The sequence below is a fragment of the Wyeomyia smithii genome, chromosome 3, assembly GCF_029784165.1.
Source record: "Wyeomyia smithii strain HCP4-BCI-WySm-NY-G18 chromosome 3, ASM2978416v1, whole genome shotgun sequence".
Taxonomy (NCBI): Eukaryota; Metazoa; Arthropoda; class Insecta; order Diptera; family Culicidae; genus Wyeomyia; species Wyeomyia smithii.
This window is the reverse complement of record NC_073696.1, coordinates 55,093,423-55,114,289: the sequence shown is the minus strand read 5'-3', so window position 1 is coordinate 55,114,289 and position 20,867 is coordinate 55,093,423. Positions and strand designations below refer to the sequence as shown.

The 20,867-nt window shown below is 40.1% G+C and overlaps 1 protein-coding gene across 5 annotated transcripts in view; it reads right to left on the bottom strand.

The window, feature by feature from the left end:
- Positions 1-3,181: 3,181 nt before the first annotated feature.
- Positions 3,182-20,867, bottom strand: part of LOC129731690 (FK506-binding protein 2) — a 57,708-nt gene continuing 40,022 nt past the window's right edge. For all 5 annotated transcript variants that reach the window (XM_055691889.1, XM_055691890.1, XM_055691886.1 and 2 more), the window contains 3 exons: positions 4,275-4,363; positions 4,004-4,191; positions 3,182-3,944 (listed from right to left, as the gene is read on the bottom strand). In XM_055691889.1, coding sequence (XP_055547864.1) covers positions 3,762-3,944; positions 4,004-4,191; positions 4,275-4,363 — 460 coding nt within the window. In that variant the 3' untranslated portion in view covers positions 3,182-3,761. The remainder of the gene's footprint in view (positions 3,945-4,003; positions 4,192-4,274; positions 4,364-20,867) is intronic.

Below are 20,867 nucleotides of genomic sequence, written 5' to 3'. Positions count from 1 at the left end.
GCAGGACTTTCCCTGTGCCGGTGATGTGTAATGACAAGAACGGCAATTTGCTCATGGATAAACCTGCGGTTGCAGCCAGGTCAAATCTGGTTTTAGACAGGGGCGCTCCGCTATAACTTGCAGATTAACCATCTGTTTGTAGTTTTTGAGACATCTACGAACTGCGGCAGATTATGCCGGAGCACAGTTTCCCGACGGACCTAATTAAACAGAACCGTATGACTCTAGAGGGAACGAAATCATGCGTGCGAATGACTTAAGCGGAAATTGATGAGGAATGATTTGAAGTGGTAAAAGAATTCATTTATCTTGGTACACTTGTGACGGATGACAACGACATGAGCCGTGAAGTGAAACGACGAGTTGCAGCTGCCAACAGGGCCTTCTACGTACTACGTAACAAGCTATGGTTCCGTAGTTCGCAAACTCGTACAAAACTAGCCCTGTAAAAGACGCTGATTCTCCCAGTGGCCCTTTACGGACATTAGGAATGGACGCTGAAGGAAGCAGATCGACGAGTGCTCGGAATTTTTGAGTGTAAAGTGCTGCGACCTAAATTGGAAGACTGAATGTGTAGATGCATGAATCACGATTTGTATAAATATGCTGAAATAGTAAAGATAATACAGCGGGGAATGCTCCAGTAAGCTGGACATGAAGGCACATCATTAACTCTGCCAAAACGAAGTACATGGTAGCTGGCAGAGAGCGTGGGAGTCCCCGTGGTGTTGGTGCTGAGGTGGAGATAGATGGGGAACGATTTGAAGTGGTTGACGAATTCGTTTATCTTGGTACGCTTGTGACATGTGACAACGATATGAGCCGTGAAGTGAAACGACGAGTTGCAGCTGCGAACAGGGCTTTCTACGGACTGCGTAACCAGCTAAGGTCCCGTAGTTTGCAAACTCGCATAAAACTAGCGCTGTATAGGACGCTGATACTCCCGGTGGCCCTTTACGGACATGAAGCATGGACGCTGAAGGAAGCTGATCGACGAGTGCTCGGAGTTTTTGAGCGTAAAGTTCTGCGATCGATACTTGGCGGTAAATTGGAAGGTGGAGTGTGGCGCAGACGCATGAATCACGAGTTGTACCAGGTATACAAACATGCTGATATAGTGAAGGTAATACAGCGGGGCAGGCTTCAGTGGGCTGGACACGTAGCCAGGATGCCTGACGAGAGAGCCGCCAAAACTATCTTCAGTAGAGAACCAGGAAGAGGCCGTCGACTCCGTAGTAGGCCTCGCACGCGGTGGATGTGCGCGGTGGAAGAAGATGCACGATCTGCTGGTGTACGGGGAGACTGGAGAACGGCTGCCCAAGACAGAAGAAGCTGGACATCTCTAATTCGTTCGGCCCTAGACCGGTGAACGGTCCGTTAGCCAAAAAAGTAAGTAAAGTATTTAATTAGTTCTCGAGCTATGCAGGAATTTGTATTTTATTTGAATGGAAGCCCTCCCTTAAATAGTGGGGAGGGGTCTTAAACCAGCATAATAACCTTCCCCGACTCTAGAAACCCCTGCATACACAAATTTTCAAGCCTGTCCACAGATCTGTTTTTGAGTTTAATCCAGATATACGGACAGTATTACATTTTTATTATATAGATTATATAGAAAAAAGAAGAATAAGAATATTCTCTACTTACTTTTTTGGTGAAACATCTCTCAGAATTGGACCTGTAATACAATGTTACGCCAGCGCACTCATTCCATGTCAGCCTGTCTCCAGTTTCGTGAGCGTCTCACACTTCAAAGATTTTGCTCCACTTGGTCCAACCACCTAATTTGTTATGCGCCTCTATGTCTTGTACCGGCCGTATTCCAGACGAACACGTTTTTTTGCGGGATTGATGTTCGGCATTCTTACAACAATTTCCACCCATTGTACCTTTCCTGCTTTTTCTAGATGCTGGGTTTGCCAGATTTCAAGATCTTGTGAAATCTATAGTAAACACGACTTCCAGCTATAACAAGTCTGCGGAATTATCTACTGCAGTTATTGTCTGACTTTACAAATGATCCCAGGTACCGTAAGGCGCCCTGATTCGGCGCGGTTCTAAATTCTGCGCACTTCGTATTAAAATGTTAAAAAATTATCAATTAAAAGCAGATTTTCAAAAATGAAGTTTGGAAGTGATATCCTATATATTAACTGTTAACTTTCTGCCTATGTTTCCTTTCTTACTAAACATTTTGGTACGAAGTGCGCAGAATTAGGAGCCGCGCATACTTAGGACGCCTCACAGTACACAAATTCGTCAACCACCTCAAACTTTTCTATCGCACTCGGTTCTTCTTGCTAGCAGATACTCGGTCTTCGACGTATTTTTTTCTCTTTTAATCTAACCTTTCCTGCCTGACGCTTTAGCTTGATGTACTGCTCAGCAATCGTCTGGAACGTTCTCCCAACAAGGTACACATCGTCAGCAAAGCTGATAATCTGGCTGGATTTATTGGAGATAGTGTCCCGAGTGTTGAAGGTCACACGTATCATAACACCTTCAAGCACACTATTGAACAGGAAGCAGAAAGACCGCTGCCTTGTCGGAGTCCCTGGTGCGTTTTCAAGCTCAAACAGGCTACTGTACGCCATCCATCTTGGCCTTGATCTGTCTTGTCAATTTCGCAGGGAAACACGGTCGATAGTATCGCAAGGGGCCTTGAAATTGATGTGTGCGTGGGGACTTAATAATCACAACATTTTTGGAGGATCTGACGCAGCATGAATATATGGTCTGTTGACGATCGCCCATCCACAAAATCGGTTTGATAATTTCCCACAAACCATTTTGCTAGCGGCTAGAGACACCCTTCTCGTACATAGGGCATATTGATTCCTTCTTTCACTCTTCCTATAGCTGTTCTGTATCCCAGATCCTGGCTTGTGCAGACAGGAAGTCAACCTATCCGGATCTTGTTTGATAAGCTGCGCTTCGAGGCCTTCTTTTCCAGTTGATTTGTTGTTCTGGCGCTGCTCAATGGCATTCTTAACTTCTCATTCCCTGAGGGTCGATATTTCTCTTTCATCCACCTTTTTTGTTGAACCAAAACGACTAGTGATTTTGTTGTGAAAGTTAACAATTAACTTGATAAACTCTGCATCAGGACAATAAATTTCGCAAAATTCAGTTCATTGATCATTTCGGTCAGTAACTGACTGCATTGAGTATTAATACACCATTTCTATACAAAAGTTTTTATTATATTCAATGTGATATGTTTGTCGTATGATGTTCGCTTTCTGCCGGCTTCCAACTGAAGGTAAAAATTTGAACTTGTTTCCATATCTAACTCGTGTGATTCTCGAGCAAAACGATTCCCTAGATAACAACCAAAACGCAATTTTGTTTCAATTTATCAGTGCTACTTGTACGCAATTAAAACGTATATACACAAAAGGGAGTGTCTTCATCAGACCATCCCAATCATTACTTTCTCTACAACGAATTCTAACTTGTTTACTAGTCGTTAATTACTATTTGTTCGCAAAAATATTTTAATGTGAAAAATAAATAATCACCGTTTCATAGTTTCATAAAATGTCAACGATAGGAAGAAAACAAAAAAAAAAACATTGTGCGATTGTAAGTAATCGTTTCTCGGCTGAAGCTAAACTGTTTCCTCGCGGTCTAATAAGTGTAAACTTCAACAGCTTAAACTAGTTCGGAAGAAACGAAGTGGGGGCGGGTAAACTCCCTGCACACAGTCCACAGTGGAAGGGAAAATAGTAGTTCGGACAGAGGATGGGAATGCAGTGCCCTTACAGTTCGTCGTGTTTCGGACCGGAGAACTCATCGTGCGAGATGTAACCGTTCTTGTCCTTGTCCTCGTGCTGGAAGATCTCCTCCACCAGCTTGTCGTGCTCGGCGATCATGTTCTTGATGTCGTCCGATTCCTGGCCACCGTCGGCGGCAACCATCTGCTTCTTGAGGTATTCACTGACCTGCGGGTAGTCAAAGTTTTTGTTTGGTTTTTCAAGTCTCAATTGAGTATTTGACTAACCTCTTCACGACTGAGCTGCATGTCCTTGTTCTCGTCGATTTCCTTGAAAACGTTAGTGGTTGGGGGCGAGTCGCCAATGTTGATCAGTTCAACATCGAACACCAGAGTTGCTCCACCAGGGATGACATTTCCGGCTCCACGCTCTCCATAACCCAGCTCTGGTGGAATGGTAAGCATTCGCTTCTCACCTGAAAAAATGAAATGAGAGGAATCATAGTTTTCGTTTGCCCCGTTATCATGCTGTTAGAAAATGGAAAGACCGTTTACTCACCAACGCACATATCGATCAGTCCCTGGTCCCATCCTTTAATAACCTGGCCGGCTCCAAGTTGGAAGGTGAAGGGTTGATCTCGGTCAAAACTGTAACGCACATGCAGAAAGAGGGAACATTAGTTTTATAATTTCAATTTTGCCTTGAAATTAATCAAGTCTCCAGCGGATGAATCCAATTTCCCGTTTCATGGCCCATCTGGTTCTGCTGCGTCACCAAAACGGGCGAGCAACCGTAATTCGTTTGTAAATATTATATAAATGTAAAACTAATAGAAATATGAGATGCACTCTTGGTCTTCCATTCTGGTGATTTATGAGCGGCCACCGTGGGGAGGCGATGGTTTGCACCGTTCGTCTAGTTGAGTTTAATTTTCCGAGAAAACTTACGTGTGGATAATTGTGATAGCCATGCAATTAGTTGATTTTCAAATAGGAATCAGGATGTTCTATATAAAGGCTCATCCTTGAAGTGTTACCCATGTGCTTCCCGCATTTTGTTCTGTGTGTTTTACCTAATCCAATTTGCCTTACGGTTACGATTGGATGCTCTCAGCGGAAGAGGCGATAAACTTTCATTGGCGTGAAAAAAGGAAGTACAGAGATGTTATAATTTCTTTTGGGTATTTTTCCCAGTTTAAATTATCAATCGGTATATTTATAGAAGAATTTATGAAGTGCAAAGTTGCTTTTCAACTAGCAAAACACAAATTCCTCCCACCTCTTGGAAGACGACAATGGACCATTCTTCCCTGTGCCGGGAGGGAAACTGTAAAAATCCTTGAGTTATTAATTTTTAATTAAAGACAAATATTAACACATGAAATTTAAAGCTCCGACAGGCTGACACAATTCGATAAAGCAAGAACGAATAAAAATTGAAATTTTTCACAATTTCCCATCGCACCATGGCTTGAGTAACCAGACCGGGGAGGGGGCGGTAGCAAACGGCACACTTCCTCGATGGTTGAAAATTCTCATCAGTCAGGGTTAACAATCGCGCGCTCGGGTGAACAAGAAAAATTGCTACAGTTGTCTTGTATTCCCCTGGTGCAAAACCAGCAACCGGCAGTGAATCTGCCTGCCATTACCGCATGGGTAATGTTTTGCCGGTCGGTGGGAGTGGGATGGGTTCGAAATTGTTTGTGGTAGTATATTGTACCGGAATCGCGCAGAGCATATCATATTCTTTGCAGACGACGACGACGAGGCTTAAGATTTCAGCAATTGTCTTTCTCGCACCTAAGCCCATTTGGATGGAGGGCTGGTGGGGAACATGTGCTTCCGGTTGCAGCCTACACCCTAGATGCTACTGGTTTGTTCTTTTCTCACACTCGAAGGCGAGGTTTTATACTGTCCCATAGAATAATTTGTTTACTTTATACTCGGTTCGGTCATAGCGATGCGCTATGGAATGGTGGTACAAGTTCAAGTAACTGCCGCACACAACGCAGAGTAAGTCCAAGAGCTAGGAGACAAATTTATCGTTCAATATGCACTCGTTCAAGCTGCCGGTGGAGCTGCCTGCCCTCGCACCATAAGCGGAAGCCGAATACGATGGCACTTTTGACGGTTGCTTGCCGGAAAATCCCCACAGAGGTGACAACGACGATCGCTCAAGTCCTGACTGATAGCTGTGAGGTTTAGGTAAGCGCAAGGCGAAGATGGAGCGTCATTTTTCCAACTGGATCTCGGCGTCTATTTTTTCGAGGGATAATTGCGGTGTTTAAAATATTAATGCGTTGTGCAGGTCATTAGAATTGAATGACACGGAAAATAAATATTTTAGAAGCAATTCGCTTGAAGAAACACGATGTTGGATAATTCTTGGCAATGTAGCAATTAATTTTTATTGTTGGCATGCGATCCTATTTTGTCAAGGGATTAATCACTTGAATCGATGCGATCGAACAAATTGTTAATCAGTTCTCAAATAAGAGAAAGAATGATTACTGACACGTCTGTTCCAGTTCCAGAGAACAAGCGGATTCGGGTATTTGGAGAAGATTTCAAAACTATGACCATATCGACCATATTAATCAAAATGTCACATACACCGAATAAGATTCAGTAACATAAGTAAGAATCAAAAATTGTTGTACTTTATCAGGGCCTTAATAATTTAAAGAAAAGAAATTGATATCTGAGCACTGGAAAAAGAAATAGTTAAAAATAGGGATATGTATAAAAAAGGCCAACGATTTGAATAACTCAAAAAAAAAATGCTTGAATTGAGTGCTAAACCGATTTCGAATAAAAAAATAGTAGAAGGATGTATTCAATAACTGGCGTAGAATACGCACACTTCCCGACAAGCAGTTTTATTGATTTATAGCTGCTTTTAAATGAATTTCAGCTAAACTACAACTTAACCCTCTAGTGGCCAGTGCCGCCTTTAGACGGTTTTCAGTCAAACCTCTCAAAATCTTCAATAAGGACTTAAAAAATGTTTATAAGGCTTTATAGTGATTTTTTCGAAGCCCGTCTAAAAATTAATTTGGGCACTAGAGGGTTAAATCTGTTATATAGCACAATTGTTCGTTGGGTTAGTATCAACAAATGTTGGGAGCGTTTCATTAATGAGTCATAAAGTCTACTAATATTTATTCGAATCAAGTAACTCTTCATTGAATAGCCCACATGGATTTTGATTTGTGCAACTTGAAATTGTTGAACAACGCAACTGATGCGAAGTTCTCAACAGCCTAATTTGCAAACGAACATCACGAATAAAAGCTTTTAAATTATTAATGCACTTGGCAATGTATGAAAATTAAGTTTTATTTTACTTGCATCCACACGCGTTCGCAAGAGAACATGATAAACTCATGAAAAAAATTGATCGCAAGCTGCATATTTATAATTGTGTCTTATAAGTAGGTATTTTGGATGAATGCATTCAATCGACTTCTTCAAGTGTGGCTAACTTAAGAATTGCGTTAATTTTTGCTGTTGATAGTAAACTCACGTTTCCCTAAAATGACGGATGGGTTTATTTACTATAAAGCTGGTAATCAATCGAATAATGCCTTTTTTCTTCGAAGCCAGAACAGCTTGGATATTCGGAAGAACTTTTCCCTAGGCAATTAGTGATACCGGATAGAAGCACGTTCAGTTTTTAGTCATGGTGAATTACCACATGCAGGATGATTCTCGTTCTATTATCTATAGCCGCGTTTCCCGCTAATTCCAACACTTCCGCAGCAAGGTACATTACAGCCGCCAGATCGATAGCCTACCAATCCACATAATTTATGGGTACCGGCCGTGACGTTAACAGCCTTAGTAGGACTGGCTGTGCGTAGGAACGTAAACACGAGAAACACTCACATTCGAAATAAACCCGCGCGATTGTCTGAAATACCTACGGAGAGGACTAACCCAACGAGTGGGCGGGGTCACGCACTCGGTATTATGGAAGAAAGTAAAAAAAAAAGAATGGGCTGCGCTGCGCGTTTTTTTCGGTATAAAAACCTTCCGTACTATTGCTGTTACCAGATGAGCTAGCCAAGTATGCTGGGTACGAAGCTGAAGCTTTTACGAAATACACTAGCTCAAAGTGAATTGTAACGTTTCTCCTGCCAAATACAAATTATAATTGGCTTTTTTCAAGGTCACAAACACGTTCTTGAAGCAATGCTGAATTTGATTACCTTGCAAATTATGAAATATACAGTTTTACTTTTGTTTCAAGCGAATAAAGAGAGACGCTAAAATTGTTTTTCACTAAATGCGCTCATTTTCACCTATCGAGCTCTGAATTATGTTTGACTTTGTATTGTTGTTGTTGTTGAGACGTTTAGAATGAGTAACACAAATTAAACAGCTACATTTATGTAACAACACAAGAATAAATGTCATTGGTGTGTCACAAGATAAAGACAATATGAACGCAGTATGAAGATAAAGACGATGAAATGGTGGAGAAATAATTTTAACATTTTCGTTCACTGGTCAAAAAATAACACTAAGAAGAAAAGCGAGACTCAAAGTTGTCATCACTATTAGCAACGTTCTGGCGAGTGGCAGAAAAATAATAACTAGAGAATTGAATTAGAAAAATTTTCATGCACTGAACAACAACCATACAAACATAGAATAGTCGCCTGCTGCCGTTTATTCTATTTCCGATATTTCGGAATGGCACCCTATTAAAGTAAGCCATATTCTACGTTAAAAATTGAGAAAACATTTTGTAACCAGTCTGTTTATTTACTACAGCTCGAAAATTAAATAAGATTAATAATTCGAAAATTAACCAAAATTGACGGGATGTGAAATTTTCAAAATTTGATGTAGAATAATATGAAAGGTGCTAAAACAACGAAGTCTCTGAAAATCTGAACAGGAGATACACTCGGAATAATCAACGAGCAACCACTGATAATTTTAATTTTAAAGTTTTAGCAGAGGAGATCTTTTGAAAATTGTATCTCAAAAACTCTAATATAATTTTATCTTAGGACGAATTGTAGAACTGAATTCTGTAGGAAAATTTGAAAAAAAAGGAAATACACTGGAATTAATCAAAATTTTTACGTCATTCTATGAAGTATTGAATCTAAACAGAAGAAAAAGATTACATGGAATTCACACTAACTCCACTGAGGGGCTGGTAGGGCCCTCTCAGACTTTACTGAAACTTTGTGGATGTGTAGGTCAACTGAACTAAGCAGCTTTTAATTTTTCCCGATAACCTACTTAGGCTCACTGCTCACATATGGAAAGGTCTGAAGCTTTAAACATTTTTATATAAATTATAAATCCTACAAGAAACCTATAGAGACCCCAGGAAAACCAACTGGGATCTCTACAACAGTAAACTGTTGATCGACAAACATATCTTTGAAAGAGAAATTAAAACCAAAGATGAACTATAAACCAGCTCTAATTTAATCACAAGTAAGATAACTAGTGCAGAGGACACCCCGTTAAGCATACAGAAGCAAGGCATACGGACGCGAGGCATAGTACGCTAGGCATAATGAACGGCAGGCATACGGACACGAGGCATATGGACGCGAGGCCGAATGGACGCGATGCCGAATGGACACAAGGCCGAGGGGAAGCCTTCTTTTAATAATATGTATTCCGCTTCAGAGTGACATTTGGAGAGTAATACACTCGCGGCCTTTGGCCGACTCGCTGTCCGAGCGAGTAAGGGAAAGAAACTCTGTTTGAGTAGACCTAGCAAACCAGTAGATCAGTCGTTTGTGTGCGAGAGGCCACCGCTTCCGACGGCGGGTCGGCGGCCGGCTCGGACTGCGGAAACCACGGCGGCTTAGTGCCGCCTCTTTTCCTTGCCCTCTATCATGCGTCCGTCGCTATGCCCAACCTAAACTCTCTAGGAATATAGTTACACTTGAACTACAAACGTAGAGTATAAAATACCTGAGTATAATATACAATTGGTTGGATGACGCTTTCTGTTAATCATCAGACGTGCAACATATTTTTCAATAAGCATTCTGATGAACATTTTTCAATTCTGACATTCTGATATGGATGTTGCAAATTTGGGACACATAGTCACGATAAGGGGCCAGCCACATACCACGTGGACAGATTTAAAACGAACTAAATTTCTATTTTTAACAACGGCTTTTTCCCGTTAACACGCAAGTTCATTAAGCAGACAGTATATGAAGTAGAGAGAACGAAAATTAAGCAAACTGGAAATACAGATTTGGAAAAATATACCGCATCCCGATCTGTGTGCGATGAGACATTCCTTTTAGTCTATAAATAACGCTTGCACAGCAGTGTGTGTAGTTAGGGATGAGCAATAGAATGAGTCGGCAGCGGAATGTGATACGATATAGATTGTGGAACAGTACCACCGTCCCCCGTAGTTTAATTGGTCAAAACACCATGCCGGAGACAGGGAGATTGCGGGTTCAAGTCCCGTCGGGATGCGGTATATTTTTCCAAATCTGTATCATATTTCCAGTTCGCTTAATTTTCGTTATCTCTGCTTCATATACTGTCTGCCTAATGAACCAGATTTAAAACGATTTTGTATCTTCTTATAAGGCGTCGTAAATTCAATTGTTTAAAATTCAAATAATTCTATAAAATTTATTTAAAATACCAACAATCGGACAGAGGAATACATTTCTTTGTATAGGACGATTCAGCTGAAAATTTCATAGAATTGTCTTTTGACAGTAAAAAAAACAACTCAAATTATGAAAAAAGAATATGGGTATGGACCACTCACTGCGACCAGACATTCACATTTCGTGATTTCGACCGGCTAGCTGCTGTATTCTGCGTTTTTATTATTGATACGCTTACATTATTATCCTTCCTTTTTACGCTTGCTGCTCCGAGCTCCGTTGCTTGCTGCTAAATATTATCGCCAATTATAAATCCTTAGAAAGGTTTCAACTTAATGTCCCCCTGGCCTGTTTTATTGTTTTTCTGTCAAGCGGTAGTTTTATCGAGATTTTGTAGAATTCACTGTGGAAGAAGGCTAGTGGGGATCCTGAGAATAAACTCATGCTTGATAGTTCCTTAACATCGATTGGCCTGGATCCTACTAGATTTGAACCCTCGATTACCCGCTTATCGAAGTGGACTCTGTAACCTTGCGGTTATCAAGATCCTTACCTAAATGTATAAACACAGGCTTAACGTAGGACTATGGACAGAGTTTTCAAATTATTTGCACTGCCAAGCTGTTGAATAGACATGGTATCTTTTCGTCGCTTGGCTTGAAAGCGATGCCAATTGACTGGCATTGCTAACTTATAACAATTTAGAGCGATTCCATCTACTTTTGTATGTCTGTGATAGGGAAGTGAGTCAGTTGTATGGAAAAATAATGATAAAAATTTTCCTTGAATTTTTACCAAAAACATGATGATGATAATTAAGCAAAGCCTTGGTGCTACATTCCGATTCGGAACTTGACCTTCTGTTTATTATGCACAGACTTCGAAGCCAATTGTTTAGTGTGCAGCACAATTGCGGGGCTAGCGCAACGATCCTACTAACACTAACAGTCTCTCCCGAACCGAGACTCGTACCTACGACGACTGGCTGGTTAGGCCAGCATCGTACTTCGAGACCAACTGGAAGATGATGGTGATAATTATCATACCATAACAAATTGCGCATTTCACCTATCTAACAACACGTAGATTATTAGCTTTCGTACAACTTCATGTAAGCTATTAGCATTTGAAATTTGCTCCTCTCAACGTCACATGCTCAGTGTTTTTTTTGTATGGACCCTACTGCGACTAGTAGTTTTTTTTAAATCTTTTTTTGGCATTGTCCGGACGTTTTCGCTATTCGCACTTTTTTTGTTTTTACCCTTTTTTTTACTCATTGAGAAGTAACCAGCTCCGTGTTATAGTGGTTTTTGCCTTCTCCTTCAGACTTAGTAACCTACTTCGATCCTTATCGCCCTCATCTTATCCTCCTGCAAGCTATCATTCTAACAGTGTAAAACATGCTATAGCCTGTGATATTATTGAAGCTTTAGACCAGTGGTTATTAAGTATGGAGGATTTGTGTGGAAGAGCCTGAGAATAAACCCAGGCTTAAAGATCTTTTGCCAACGAATGGCTTGGTTCTACTAAGATTCGAACCTAACACCACTCGCTTGTCAATGCGGACTCTGTAACCTTGCGGCTACGAAGCTCTACGAGTTTGGTTCGAACAATCCTACGACAAAAACTGTGTATGCTTCACCGTGCTTCAGAGTATTAGTTGGAAGGTAATAGTAATCGGATATTAGCCTAATTTTCAGGATGACAAACTTTAAAAACATCAGCGACGGAAGGCACAATACAATTTTTTTTCTCAGATTTATTCGGCATGTTAAAATCAATCATCGGAAGGGCGTGAATATCAAAAAAAAAAAAATGCAACATATTACAAAGGCTACAACACTCTTTTAATTTTTTTCATACTTTCACTGTAACTTGAGAAGAGTTGCATTCAAGCAAAAAATGTGAATACACATAGGTCATTCCATATCAAGTGTGCAAAAAAAGAGACAAACGTGTAACCGACCTCCTCAGATTTGGCTCAAACTTTGTGGAATGGTTGATTTAAGGTTTTTATGCAAAAATCCCAATTTTGGTGCCAATCGGTCCACCCCTCGCCCCGTGAGACCCTCCCATTTTTTGAAAAAAGTGAAATTTTTCGTCAAAAACTCTTGTTTTCTTTCAATTATAGCTTCAAAAGCATGATGTCTAGAAGTAAATTGATACATGGATTTTGAAGAAAATTAGTTGAGGAATCCAAAAAAAATATCACTGTGTTTCCAGATATATTGTTTTTGCATTTGAAAAATGAATTGCATTTTTCGGCAAATGAGTATACTTTGATTTCAAATTAAATATTTTCATTGTGTTCCTGAGCAAATTTTACATGAAAATCACTTATCGCCCCGAGGTCTTATGAGCAAAACTCGAGTTATAGCATTTTTTATTATTATTCTTCTAATATCTCTGAAACTGGCTTGATTTTGAACATTCCAAATAATGCAATTTGATGAAAATTCTCCAAGAAATCCAAAAAAAAAAAACAATTTTGACCAGAAGTGTTGCCAGATATGTTATTTTCACTGTTGAAAAGTTAAATTGCATTTTTCGGCCAATAAGTATATTTTGATTTCAAATTCGACAATTGCATCGTGTTGCTGAGAAAATTTTACCCGAAAAATACCTATTACGCAGAGGTATTATGAGAAATACTCGAGTTACAGCATTCTGAATTTTTATTTTGAATTTTTATTTTTGAATTTCATATTAAAACAAGAAAAAACATATTTATTTGTTGGTGTTACGAGACTTGCGTGATGGTTTCTCAGTATTATGTTTTTTCTTTTGTGTACGCTGCTTCGAAAGCACTTTGTAGATGCACTTCTCCGATGAACTGGAAACTATTTTCATAACTATAGAGTCGATACCAGAAGGAATTGCAGCATGCATAGATCGGATGCCTGGGATCGATGCTGCTTCGTTGAACCTACTTTGTAAGAGCATCTTTTCCTCCATGCACTCGGCAGCTGTCACAAATTTGACATTCAGGTTACAGTTCTTCAGCGCCCAGTCATAGAGCTCTTTTGGTGACTGAATGGATGTACCTTGAAGACTTGCCCGTGTCGCCAATCTTTTGAGCGTTCCTCCTAGTCCATCACTGGGTCCTTTGCCGTGTGATGAGGCAAAAAAGTGCCACTCAGCCGGCACACCAAAATCAAGCTCATGAAAAAGCAAGTTCATCATGTTGAATCTGTTCTTATATTGCGATACAGCCCCATCCGAAAAGTATATTACTTTTTTGACGTTGACTAACGTCTATATCGAAGTTAGGCCCCTGAATTTGAAAATCTAGTAATTCAACCAGGGAAAACCAGAGAAAAGTGGTCAGGTTTTGAGCGCTTATTTTGCAGTCATCTATAATCAGGTTTTCGAGGTTTTGGCATCAATCGATCAGAAATTCTTTTACGGTTAAATTTATGTAACAAAAACAAACTATTGTTTGAGATACACTATTGAAAAATTGGTAATTAATATCGATTGTCTAAATCATACCGCGCAGCCAATCACTACCTCTCTTCCCAAGCACAGTCGACACTAACGGATACAATCGATCTGACTTTGTTGTTATTGTTGTTGTCACTTTCTGTTTCCGATGTTTATGCTGCTGCTAGCGGAAAAAACCTTGCAAATATGCATCTTTTTGTTGATGTTAATTTTACGACAGCGGCCGGCGCCCCATCATTCTGATTCCAAAACCGCACCAGTGACATGCGGACGCTAGGTGATAGCAGCTGAAAGGAGGAAATACAAAATAGTACCGGTCATCTCGTGCCGGTTTCACCCGTAATGCTGGTGGCTTTAGTAGTAAATGGCTACTGCAAAACACTTAAATGGCTGGAATTCTGGACGGACTAACCAGGAAACTATAATCGGCAACTGGCACCTTTTGGTGCCTCGAAATTTTGGTACAGAAGCGGCTAATTGAATTTTCTGTTTTACCAAATGCTGCTGCTAGCGGAAAAAACCTTGCAAAAATGCACGTTTGTGTTGGTGTTAATATTATAACAGCGGCCGGCGCAGCTTTCAAGAAACATTTGTCTCTACCGTTCCATCATCTATGTAGCCCATCCCTCTTTCTATTTATCTGACGAAGCCTTGGTATAAAACGTATCGTTCGAACATTTCACCCCATCAGTTTCATTATTAAACCGTACCGGATACATACGGACGCTCGGTGTTAGCAGCTAAAAGGAGGAAAAACAAAATAGTACCGGTCATCTCGTGCCGGTTTGACCCGTGATGCTGGTGGCTACTGCAAAGTACTAAAATGGCTGGAATTCTGGACGGAAACCAGTAAACAAGAAATCGGCAACTGGCACCTTTTGGTGCCTCGCAGTTTTATAATAGAAGCGGTTAGTTGAATTTTATGTTTTACAATTGCTGTTGCTAGCGGAAAAAAAACCTTGGAAAAATGCATGTTTATGATGATGTTAATTTCACGACAGCGCTAGGTGTTAGCAGCTGAAAGGAGGAAAGACAAAATAGTACCGGTCATCTCGTGCCGGTTTCACCCGTTATGCTGGTGGCTGTTGGTAATAAATAGCTACTGCAAAATACTAAAATGGCTGGAATTCTGGACGGACTAACCAAAAAACAACAATATAATCGGCAACTGGCACCTTTTGGTGCCTCGAAATTTTGGTACAGAAGCGGCTAATTGAATTTTCTGTTTTACCAAATACTGCTGCTAGCAGAAAAAACCTTGCAAAAATGCATGATTGTGTTGGTGTTAATATTACGACAGCGGCCGGCGCAGCTTTCAAGAAACATTTGTCTCTATCATTCCATTATCTATGTAGCCCCTCCTTCTTTCTAATTATCTGACGAAGCCTTGGTATAAAACGTATCGTTCGAACATTTCACCCCATCAGTTTCATTTTTAAACCGTACCGGATACATACGGACGCTCGGTGTTAGCAGCAAAAAGGAGGAAAGACAAAATAGTACCGGTCATCTCGTGCCGGTTTCACCCGTTATGCTGGTGGCTGTTAGTAATAAATGGCACTGCAAAATACTAAAATGGCTGGAATTCTGGACGGACTAACCAGTAAACGAGAATAATCGGCAACTGGTACCTTTTGGTGCCTCGAAATTTTGTTACAGAAGTTTCGTAAAAGAAGCGTTGCAATTCCCTCTACAATTTCCTCTTCAATGGAATATAAGAATACGGTAGTCAACGTCATGCGGTCGTGTCTTGAATACCACCCTTCTACTTTTTAATTTTGCAACACTGCTGTTAGCAAAACTAATGAAGTGACGCTGGAATATGTGAAACACACTGGTGTTATGTTCCAAAGTATCCGATATTATAGCACAGTTCAGTGGTTCAACTACTCCTTGTTTAAGAGTATATGCGGCAAACGGGTGAATTGTAGCTTGGCAGTTATTGTAGTGGACGGATTGTACGCTGTCTTGAAAAACGAAAGAATAATTTTCGGAAAAATCAGCTACAACCAACAATTCACCCTCGCTGAGATTGTCCCGTGTATGTTTGAAGAACTGGGCCTGCTCCTTAGCGATGAAGTCATGTTGGCGTACATCTCCAATGTCATGAAAATAGGATTCTACGAAAGGTTCAACCTCTGCAACAATAGTTTCTAGAGTGCACCTCTCTTGTTGTGTCCAGTGTTTATATTGAATCTCGCTTATATCCATGCCATCGAAATGAGACCAAATAAGCTATGGAAAGTGCACCAGTTATGGAAATATCGCATAATCGCAGTGGTACCAATTATGGCAATACTCCATTTAAACCCCGTATGCCGTAACTATTTGATGCCATAACTGGTACATTTTTTAGATATTGCCATAAATGGTACTCCTCCCCTATTTGTTTTTCTTCCTATAACGTTTGCTTTGTATTCATTACGGATGAATACGATAAGAGCATCCTTAACGGCGCGCTTCTATATTCCGTTTAGCAGCGGTCTATCATCACTTTATACCTCTGTATGATAAGTGTACTAACACTAACAGTCTCTCTCCAACCGAGACTCGTACCTACGACGACTGGCTGGTTAGGCCAGCATCGTACTTCGAGACCAACTGGAAGATGATGGTGATAATTATCATACCATAACAAATTGCGCATTTCACCTATCTAACAACACGTAGATTATAAGCTTTCGTACAACTTCATGTAAGCTATTAGCATTTGAAATTTGCTCCTCTCAACGTCACATGCTCAGTGTTTTTTTTGTATGGACCCTACTTAGTTTTTTTTTAATCTTTTTTTGGCATTGTCCGGACGTTTTCGCTATTCGCACTTTTTTTGATTAGTGTCTTGTAGCGCCAACAAATAAATACGTTTTTGTTTTTGTTTTTATGTGAACTTCAAAAAACAGAACTCAAATCAAAAATTCAAAAGTTTCTTAAGAATGCTGTAACTTGAGTTTTTCTCATAATACCTAATAATAAGTAATAGGCCATTATACGAAATAGGTATTTTTCGGGTAAAATTTTCTCAGCAACACGATGCAATTGTCGAATTTGAAATCAAAATATACTTATTGGCCGAAAAATGCATTTTAACTTTTCAACAGTGAAAATAACGTATCTGGCAACACTTCTGGTCAAAATTGTTATTTTTTTGGATTTCTTGAAGAATTTTCTTCAAATAGCATTATTTAGAATGTTCAAAATCAAGCCAGTTTCAGAGATATTAGAAGAATAATAATAAAAAATGCTATAACTCGAGTTTTGCTCATAATACCTCGGGGCGATAAGTGATTTTCATGTAAAATTTGCTAAGGAACACAATGAAAATATTTAATTTGAAATCAAAGTATACTCATTTGCCGAAAAATGCAATTTCATTTTCCAAATGCAAAAACAATATATCTGGCAACACTGTCGCTCAAAATTGATATTTTTTTTGGATTCCTCAACTGATTTACTTCAAAATCCATGTATCAAAGAAAACAAAAGTTTTTGACGAAAAATTTCACTTTTTTAAAAAAATGGGAGGGTCTCACGGGGCAGCAAAATTGGGATTTTTGCATAAAAACCCTAAATCAACCATTCCACAAAGTTTGAGCCAAATCTGAGATGGTCGCGTACATGAGGTGTGCACACTTGAGATGGAATGACCCACATTTTATTAAATCTTTATATGATATGGTTCTGCTAATAAAGTTTGCTATTTATTGTTTAAAAATCATTTTTATGACAACATTACTAAGTTCGCTCTTTAGTGTATTTTATCCAAACAAAAAATTATAATTATGCCTTTTTGATAAAATTTTGAACGAAAGAAAGATTTTAAAGCTAAAATATTAGCTAAAGCTAAAAACTCTTCAAAGCATGGGAAACCGCTTCAAGCGGATGCACCTGCTGCCTCGGGCAAGTAAACTATCCCTTGTGCGCTACACTTGCACGATAACACAGCCAACAGGTGGCGACCACTTTGTGTGCACAAATGGATCGTAATAAGTGTAAATCTTCACAACATCAGCAAAACCCTTTGACGCAACAAGTCCTCTTTACACGGCGGTTTTCGCACCTTGTTTTTGCGCGCTGTTTTCGTTCAACATTTGGAAATTAATCTGCCAATTTTCCACTGCTGCTGCACTAAGCTGGGCGGTTGCTATTTCATTTTGATCTTCATTATTCATGCGACTGCAGCAGCCGGCACAGAAAAAAAACTGTCTCATCTTCCGGTCCCTGGGGAAATAACGCTTAAACGTAACGCGATGCTGCTGGCGCTCGGAATAAAGAAACCATTTCCATACATTTGGTTGTGTGGTCCAGACTGATCCGCCTAGCGAAGTAAGGTTGCAGTACCGTTCCTCGAATGCCATGTCGTGCAATCTTTATATTTTGGCGACGTTCATCTTTTGACTCCGCCAGCACTTCACTCTTCCCATCCGAAAGAAACAAAACAAACGAAACATTGTCTTTTTATCGTCTTGTGGGACGCTTTTGTATACCACATTCTGTGTTGTCATTTCGACTTCCGGTCCGAAACCGGGGCAAACTTCAATCTGATCAATTATTAATGCTTATGTTCACATTCTGCCACCCCTCCCATGGTTCAGTGAATGTTCTTTTTTATCACGCGGAAGCTACCATCCTTTCCAGCTTTGCTTGTGAACCCCACTTGAATGTGACGACTGGAAACGTGCCTCGGCTGCTTCATTGCCTGTTGTGGTCTTCGGTTGCCGTTCGCCTCAAGAAGAGCAAGACTACTTGGCTGGGAAAAGTTGTTCTCCCGGGTGTTCTTGATCAAAACGCACATAAAAAAGAGCTTGAAGCTGAATCGCTAGAACAGGCTGGAGACGCACGGTGTGTTTGGTTTGATGAATTACGCTAATAAAAAAGTACCGGAATCTTAGTGGCAATTTGGGTGCATTTTGGAGTATACAAATCGTGTTGATTGATTTCTCCGAGGATTGTCGGTACGATAACCGTGATGTTATCCTTGGTTTACTTTCTTAAACGTTCTTCGATGGTTCAGGCTTCAGTGAAATACGAACTTTCCCTTTTAAAAAATTCACAACGTAGCTGACAGCTCACGTGTTTACCCAATGTTAAATTGGTGTACTGTCAATGGGTAGAAATTTGAATGAAAAAGGAAATGATACCGATTGCATTTGACAAGTCCGATGGACACTCAATTTAACATCTTGAATACCGGTTTTAATTACGCGTTCACGACTTTCGCTCAACCGGTAGCGTGACAAACTGGAGAAATCCGTTCGTATCGCACGAATTGACGGATCCATCCCAAAGATGAGCATAACTCGAATAATCACAATCACAATTTAATTACGGATAGAAACTTCAAGTTCGGCCGGTTGCACAAACACAAAACACCTTGCCAGGTTCCCTTCCGTGCCGAACCCAACATCTTCACTCGATGCCTCTGCGCAAACAGTGAACGATTACATTGTTCCTACGAACCCCGCTCCAGTGGGCATCAGTGTAGACAACTTCGTCATCAGTCTGCGCTTTCCGGCGATTGTGAGGCAATTAATATCTCAGACACAAGAGGGTGCAAATTCCGATATCCGCAAATGCTAGGGAAAAGTTCCCGTATAAAAAAGCTACCATAAATAGCCGCAGGCAGCTCAGTAGATTGGCATGGTCTTATGTAATGCGAAGATTGTGAATGGATCGCAACGCACCGCCGTTCGAGGGTGGAGAATGGAGTGGAGAATGAATTTTTGAGCTTACTCGAATGTTTTTTGTGGAATGAATAAAAGTGATTTATATCAAATTTTTTGAAACAATAATAGGAAAGTGCTACACGCCGATGCATACGCGGGATATTTGCTCGAAAAGTGAGTTAATCCGCGAATCAGTTGTTCTTAAACGATAAAAATCCGAACTTAAGTTTTGGGCGTGTTATAACATACCTTTATAAACCCATTCATAAATCTCAATAGCCCGAACAATTCAGACGACATATCAGTTTTAGTCAGCTCGCATCTAACGTCTAACTCAAGAGCATTTCAAAAAGTAATAACTTATTTAAATTAATTTTTTGAATCAAAATGTTAAAGAATTAAATTCAAATCAAAATATGTATCATACACACCAATGATGTTTCAGTAAATTTTGATTTCAAGCGAACCATCAGTTTTGGGGCACTCAAAAAACCGCTGTTTACTTTCGCGAGACGGTGCGTATCTAGGGCTCGTGCATCCCTAATCACCGGCAGCAACCGAAACAGCCAATAGTGAGCCTAGTGGCAAAAGAATTTACTGACGCTGGTACCAGTAACACGGAACCGAATGAATATGAATAAAACTAGAATCATTATTGAATGCAAAATGTTTTGAACAAATCCAGTGTCATGAAAAAGAATCGATCAGTTAATATTATTATCAATCTAGTCAGTACGAAAATCATTACTATTTATTGCTTGTTGCACTGCTTCAACGATTGTAGCGTTCTGAAAAGCAATACCAGTACAAATCATCCTGACGATGTCAACACAGGTAAATACTTTATAAGTGTAAGGATTTGAATCCGTCAAATACATTGGAAATACGCTAGAGCATTGAATGCGTTATGAACAACACACATTCGTTGTACTGGTTCCAAAACTAATCAACGGTTATGTTAGTTTAGCACAATATTGATGTGGTTCTGCACCATCCAACTTTTGCGTGTTGATTGCCTGAAAGTCACCATATCAGACAAAGAACAGATCGACCAGGTTCTGATTGATTGTCGACACTTCTTAGACATCATCGATGTAAGATCCTATTAAAGCGCTCACGTCGACTCGTGATGGTTATGATGGGCCCAAAACTCTCCGTTGTTAACAACATTCGGTACCGACGCCCGTCCCGGTTAGATCACAGGCGACTGAAGCAACCTAACGTCAAGGAAAATTATGCGCATTTGCTTGAAGCTGCGCTGCCGGAAGAGAACCAGGTTGAGGAAGCTCCTCTCGAGGACTGTTGGAACATCATAAAAACAGCCATCAACAGCGTAGCGGAGAACGTAATCGAGCATGTTGGACGAACCCAGCGAACCGAGTGCTTCAACGACGGTTGTAGGAAGGATATGGATGAGGAGCACACTGT